This window comes from Benincasa hispida, chromosome 7 (genome assembly GCF_009727055.1).
Source record: "Benincasa hispida cultivar B227 chromosome 7, ASM972705v1, whole genome shotgun sequence".
In the NCBI taxonomy this organism is placed as follows: Eukaryota; Viridiplantae; Streptophyta; class Magnoliopsida; order Cucurbitales; family Cucurbitaceae; genus Benincasa; species Benincasa hispida.
Genome location: NC_052355.1, coordinates 1,747,276 through 1,754,578, shown reverse-complemented (window position 1 = coordinate 1,754,578; position 7,303 = coordinate 1,747,276). Strand labels below are relative to the sequence as shown.

The window sequence follows — 7,303 nt, the reverse complement described above, 5'->3', positions numbered from 1 at the left end:
TCCCAGTGGTAAATGAGTTTCAGGATATATTCCCTGAAGAACTACCAGGGTTACCAACCGACAAGGAGGTGGAGTTTACTATTGACTTAGTTCCAAGAACAACTCCTATATCGCAGGCACTGTATAGAATGGCACCGACTGAGTTGAAAGAATTAAAGGTTCAGCTACAAGAGTTAATTGACAAGGGATACATTCTACCTAGTGTATCGCCTTGGGGAGCTCCGGTATTGTTTGTGAGGAAGAAAGACGGTACACTTAGATTGTTTATTGACTATAGGCAGCTGAATAAGGTAACGATTAAGAATAAATATCCATTACCACGCATTGATGATTTATTTAATCAGCTAAGAGGAGCCACGGTGTTTTCAAAGATAGACCTGATATCGGGTTAACTGAAAGTGAGGAAAGCTAACATTCTTAAAACCACATTTAGAATAAGATATGGACATTATGAATTTTTAGTAATGCCATTTGGATTAACAAATACCCCTGTGGTATTCATGTATCTTATGAACAGGATATTTCATCCATACTTGGACCAGTTTGTCATAGTATTCATTGATGATATACTGGTGTATTCTGGTAATAGGGAGGATCATATTACCCACCTGAGGATAGTATTTCAGATGTTGCAAGATAGGTAGTTATATGCTAAATTTAGTAAATGCGATTTTTTGTTAGATCGGGTAGTATTTCTTGGGCATGTTGTTTCAGCAGAGGGCATTAGTGTAGATAACCAAAAGACGGAAGCAATAGTTAAATGGGAACAACCCACGACCATTTCAGAAATACGTAATTTCTTAGGGTTGACAGGTTATTATCGGAGGTTTGTGGAGGGTTTCTCTAAGATAGCCCTTCCGTTGACGAACCTGACCAAGAAAGGCATGAGGTTTGAATGGTCGTTGAAGTGTGAACATAGTTTCCAAGAGCTGAAGCGAAGACTAGTATCAGCACCAGTGCTTACCTTGCCTATTCCAGGTAAGGAATTTGAGATTTATCACGATGCATCCTGACAAGGATTGGGATGTGTGTTGATGCAGGATGGGAAGGTAATTGCATATGCCTCTCATCAACTTAAGAAGCACGAGGACATCTATCCTACACATGATCTGGAGTTGGTAGCAGTTGTTTTGGCTCTAAAGTTGTGGAGACATTACCTGTTCGGAGAGCACTGTAGAATATTTACAGATCACAAAAGTTTGAAATATATCTTTGATAAAAAAAAGTTGAATTTAAGACAATGAAGATGGATTGAATTGATATACCACCCTGGTAAAGCTAATGTTGTGGCAGATGCACTAAGTAGTAAATCCTCGAGACCTAAGGCCATTATTGTTCAATAAGAGGAATGCTATTGCAGGAGTTCAGGAATTCCAGAACTTCCTTATCAGTTGGAAGACCTTGATCTTCAGAAGATTACAGATGATGTAAGTAAGGGCATCAAGGTGGACTTCCAACTAGGAGCAAACAATGTGCTAGAAAAGGAGGGGAGAATGTGTGTGCCTAACAAACTATAGCTTAAACAAGCCATTCTAGAGGAAGCACATAGTTCCACTTATGCTATGCATCTAGGTAGCTCCAAGATGTATAGAACTTTGAAGAAATCTTACTGGTGGCCTAGGATGAAGAGAGACACAACATAATATGTGGACCGATGTATAATCTGTCAGCAAGTAAAACCTGAGAGACAAAGACCAGTAGGATTACTCAATCCACTTCTAGTGCCTGAGTGGAAGTGGGAGCATGTGACAATAGACTTTCTATTTGGATTGCTCAAGACACCCTCAGGATTTGATGGCATTTGGGTAATAGTCGATAGACTAACTAAAATGGCCAATATCATACCAGTAAAAGTTACTTTTACACTAGACCGTCTAGCTAAGATTTATGTGGATAGGATAATCAGTCAATATGGAGCCCCAGTGTCGATAGTGTTGGATCGGGACTTGAGGTGTACTTCAAAATTTTGGCCTATTACATAGGATTCGATGAACGAAAGAGAACAACGAATAGAATAATAATAAATATTCGTAATTCCATTTCCTAGTACCATGACCAAAATGAACTCCGGCTTCCATACAGAAGGCTATTGGCACTAAATTGCATTTCAGTATGGCTTTTCATCCACAAACAGATGGACAGTTGGAAAGAACTATACAGACACTGGAAGATATGTTAAGAGCTTGTGTGCTATAATTCAAAGGAAGTTAGGATACACACTTATCATTGATTGAAATTGCCTACAACAATAGCTACCATTCTAGTATCGGAATGGCTCCCTATGAAGCATTGTACGGCCGACCTTGTAGGACTCCAGTATGCTGGAATGAAGTCAGAGAACAACAATTACTGGGTCCAAAATTAGTTCAACAAACAACAAAGAATGTGAAACTTATCAAGGATAATCTTAAGGTGGCCCATGATAGACAAAAGAGCTACGCTGATAAGCGAAGAAGAGAACTAGAATTTGAAGTCGGAGAATGGGTATTTCTTCGGCTGTCCCCATGGAAAGAAATTCTCCAGTTTGGGAGAAAAGGGAAGTTAAGTCCACGATACATTGGACCATATGAAATTGTGGAACGGGTTAGTGCAGCAGCTTATAGGCTGCAGTTGCCAAAAGAGCTAGCTCGTATTCACGACGTATTTCATGTGTCGATGCTAAGGAAATACGTGACTGATCCTATGCACATACTAGTAACACAACCGGTACAGCTCAAAGAAGATTTATCTTACAAGGAGGAGGCAATCGAGATCGTGGACAGGAAAGACCAAGTACTCAGAAATAAGACAATTCCTTTGGTGAAGGTGCTATGGCGTAATCATGGAATTGAGAAAGCTACCTGGGAAACTGAAGAGCAAATGAGGAAGAGATCTCCTCAACTTTTCAAATGACATATCAGATAAATTTCGAGGACAAAATTTCTTTTAAGGGGGAGATGATTGTAAACCTCGAACTTAGGTTCCCTAGATAAGCATGTTTAACCAAAGGAATGTTATATTACATATTTATTAAGTAGAAATTCATGTTTGTTTATAGGGATTATGAAGGAAGGGAAGGAAAATATATATAATGAAGAAACTCAATCATTAGTCTGGCTGGAGGCACTAAGTGTAGGGTGACGTGGCAATCTACTCTTTGAACTCAGGAAGTGGCAGAAAGATTAAAAGGGAAGTGAAACTTCAAAAGCATGGTTTCGGCAATCGACAAGAGCACATTTAGCGAATTTGATGTCATTTGAAAGATGGGAGAATATAGTTTTCAAGGTTGTCCTTCCAGAGAAAGATTGCAAGAGGAGAAGAACAAAAGTGGAGAATTTGCAGAAGAGGCAGAACCTCGAATTAATCAGGGCCCGAGGTGAAGATTGGAAGCTTCAGGCCAAACTACAAAGAATTTTTAACTAAACTTTTAAGGTAAGAAAGTTAATCAATTCTAAGCAAGTTTGTAGAAGGAAGTTTCTTGAAAAGAGCTCGGGATTTTGATTAAGAATTTTTAAAGTTATAACAGGGAATCAGTGCATAAGCAGACAGCTACTTAGGATGAACAAACAACTAGTTCACCGTGGGAGTTATAGCGAGATATGGGGATGAGGATCTCACTTATAAAGAAAATCTCGCTGATATCGCTCTAGAGAATCTCACTGATCTCTCTCTAGAAGAAAATCTCGCTAGGAATTGGGCTGAGTATCGCTGGTAAGGTGAGTATCGCTAGGAAAAGCTTGATCTCGCTCTAAAGGATCTCGCTGGTATCGCTTTAGAGGATTTCATTGACCTTGCACAAGGGGATCTCGCCACTAAGCTGTCTGTGTTGAAGAAAGTTCCTTTAATAAATGAATTAGTTGAGGTATTTTACTAAGAATTCTAAGTAGTTTAACTGGGAGTTATATCTTTTCAAGCAAAGAAGAGCTAGGGAAAGCGTATAAAGCATTAAAAGCCTAACGAACTGTTAGTGACTAAATAAACTTAAGGTTTCCAATACTCATGCATATATGATCAAGTAAAACACAGTTACATTAATGATGAATTTATACTTCCTCAAGCAACAAACGGTTAGAGAATAATTTAACGCATGTTTCCCGGCTGTATGTGTGTAACACAGGCCATGGTATGTCGTGTAACAATTACAAAAGCTAGGTTTCTTATTTTGATATATGCTTCCTAAAGGAAGGCTATGAGAGAATGAGTTCTTAAGTAAATGAGTGTCAATGGAATAGTTCTTGTGTAAATACTAGGCAGAGGAACTTAATTTGATGTTACAAAATACACATTTGATACCAAATGACGTTTAAGAAGGTATCTAACCAATTTGGTATCGAAGGACATTTGAGAAGGTATCTGGCCAATTTGATACCGAAGGACATTTCAAAAGGTATCTGGCCAATTTGATACCGACGGACATATTAGAAGGTATCTTTGTAGCTCGATACTAAAGGAAAAATTTGAGAAGGTATCCGAGCAGAAGTACCTAAGATATGATGGTACTTAGTATGGCCACGTGCACGTAGGCAGTTATGAATGAAAGATCAAATGGGTCTTTTGGCCGGTAATAAACGTTTGGGAGCTAGAGCATTTAGGCTCGTTCTTAAATATGGAATAATAATGTTTGATGATGTCTGAGAATGGTTTAAAGCTACATTTCCAGACAATTGCTTGAGTTTACTCATTGGTATATTTACATGTTTATAGTGATGCCATGCTTGTTGCTTTACGATTCTACAGTGGGCTTTTAGATCATGGAATTTCTGTGTTTTCTCTTCTCAGTGGTTTTTACTCAAACAACTAGGGCTTTATTAGAGTTGTTTGAGCCATCTGTGAACGTTTCATCTCTTAGATGTTATATTATGGTTGCATGCATGTGGTATATAATATTTTGTAGAACCTTAAGGAGGCGTATCCTATTCATACATTATTAATGTTTAACAAGTTGGCATTTAGATTAGAGGGCTAAGGTGCTGGGTACTGGCAGTAGGGCTAGTAACTACCGCGGTCATATCCCCTTCTAGTTTTGAGAGGGTAATCTAGGAGAAGATGTGACACGATGCGTCGATGCCAAGCTGCCGGCCAAGCACCCATGCCAAGCGACTCATGCAAGCGATGCGTTGATGACGAGTAAGCCATGCGATTGATGCTAAGCAACCGTCCTATACATCGAGGTCGTGCGACCATGCTATGCGTTGGAGGCTAATGATGGCTTGCACGATGGATGCGTTGGACGAATGCCATGCAATGGGCTAGGTTAGACGCATGGTGGTTGGGTCGTGTGATGGTTAAGGCTTGCGATGACTGAGTGAGTTGGGCTGCGATGGTGCTATGTTAAAAATCAAGGGAAACCAAGGGTTACTATGCGTTGATGGCCTACTATGCGTTGATGGCATACTATGCGTTGAACATCCAAGNATGGTTAAGGCTTGCGATGACTGAGTGAGTTGGGCTGCGATGGTGCTATGTTAAAAATCAAGGGAAACCAAGGGTTACTATGCGTTGAATTCATACTATGCGATTATACCCGAGCTAGTTGTATGCATTGAGAAGGGGTGTTGCTCATCACCCTAGTGAACGCATATTAAGTGGAATGGATACATAAGAAGGATGAGCTCATATGGAGGACGTCATCCTAACATGTGGCTTGTTGGGAAGAAATCTTAAGCCTTAAGAATTTGAGGTGGATGCATGAGGAGACATGCAAAATTTGGTCCCTGTGTTGGCTAGGTAGGATAAGGACACCCAACATTGCGTTGATGGTGTGACGTGAAGACACCTTAAGTAGGAGGTAGAAAAGGCTGGAGGTTGGCAATCGCTAAAGGAAACATTTGTATGAGGAAGTGTTGACCTTGAAGAGCCTTTGGACGCCTATAAATAGGGCTAAGGACTTCAGATGAGGACTCCATTCTCTTCAAAGGACATAAAGAATAGTGTATTAGGAGGAGGCTATGCGTTGATTGTAAGACCAAGCGTTGGTTAAGAGATTCCAAGAGGGGAGATGTTGTCGGACAGAAAGGTCAGAAAGTAGCATCAACTTGGGAAGAGGAGTTTTCCCAGAATACTCGTGTGTTTGATGTGATTCCAAATCCATCTGAAAGCTAAAAGAGATAGTTTTCATGGTGGGGCTGCCAGAGAAGAAGCTCCAAGGAATCAGGCTGGAGAAAGAGGAAAAGACCGAGGGGTCGAGCTGTTCGGTAAGTTGGGCCAGTCTTGATTTTTTTATGTTTCCGGCTAAACCACGAAGAGTTATGAGCTACAATTTTTTGGCAAGCTTCCGGAGAAATTTTAAAGCATATTTATAGAAGGAAGTAACTCGAGATAAAGCATAGAACTGTGCGTAGTTTGCGCTTTAAGTTGAATTTGGAATTTAGGGTTCAAAAGGGGAGCCGAGAAGATCAAGGAACTTCTAGAGAGAAAAGTTCCTAAACGACCAAGGTGAATGGTACTTTCCTTTAAGTCTTAAAGCATATCTTTTAAAGTAAATTGTATATGCTTAGGTTATGAATGAGTATTTAGTGTGAGAATGAGATTATGTGATCAGGATGGTCACGGGGTCAATAGACGTAGTGCCTGAGCCCGTAAGCAAAACCTCACAGGATGGTTAGGGGACACGAGAAGTCTAGTTCCTGAGCCTGTGAGAGGATCCTCATATAGGATGGTAAGAGGGCCGATGGGCCTAGCTTCTGAGCCCATAAGTGAGGAGTTATGTGCACATAGGAGACAGAGGGAACGTAAAGAGTAAGCGTTGTATCTAGTAGCAGTTATCTATCTACCATGTGTGTAGGTAGACAACATACTCATTCTAGTTATTTATTAGTTTAGCTATCTACTGTGGACGTAGATAGAAGTTGAGACCAGACTCGTTCAAAGCTGAGGTTTAAATGTAACCTCGCATTCGTGATATGCTTGTTATTTATGAGTTGAAATAGACTCTAGAAGTTACTTACCACTCACTGAGCTTTATGAAGCTCATTCTCTTAATTCGTGTTTTTCTTCCAAGGTAGCGAAAGGTGAGGAGTTCCAGGGTGCTGCTAAGGTCAAGGTCTACCACATGCCACAGTTACACTTCTGGAGGGTTTTACAGTTGTTGTTGTAAACTTCGTATTTAAGTCTTGGAGTTGTATAAACGTTATATCGTTGTAATAAAATGGGCCTACATAATCAGTTGTTGTTTGCCTCCTTGATTTAATCAGTTGGTAGTTGAGTTTATACATTGGTATTAGAGTTATTAGGCAGTAAGTATTAACAAAAGGGTTGATAACTGCTGCAGTCACGCCCTTTCTCAGGCTCGGAGGGTAGTCTAGGGCGGGGTGTGACAACTTGG

General features: G+C 40.2%; 1 protein-coding gene across 1 annotated transcript; it reads left to right on the top strand.

Annotated features, from left to right (window-relative positions):
• Positions 1-2,271: 2,271 nt before the first annotated feature.
• LOC120081623 lies at positions 2,272-2,892 on the top strand. Its single transcript, XM_039036652.1, has one exon. The coding sequence runs from the start codon at positions 2,272-2,274 to the stop codon at positions 2,890-2,892; it is 621 nt and encodes a 206-aa protein (XP_038892580.1).
• The last annotated feature ends 4,411 nt before the right edge of the window (positions 2,893-7,303 follow it).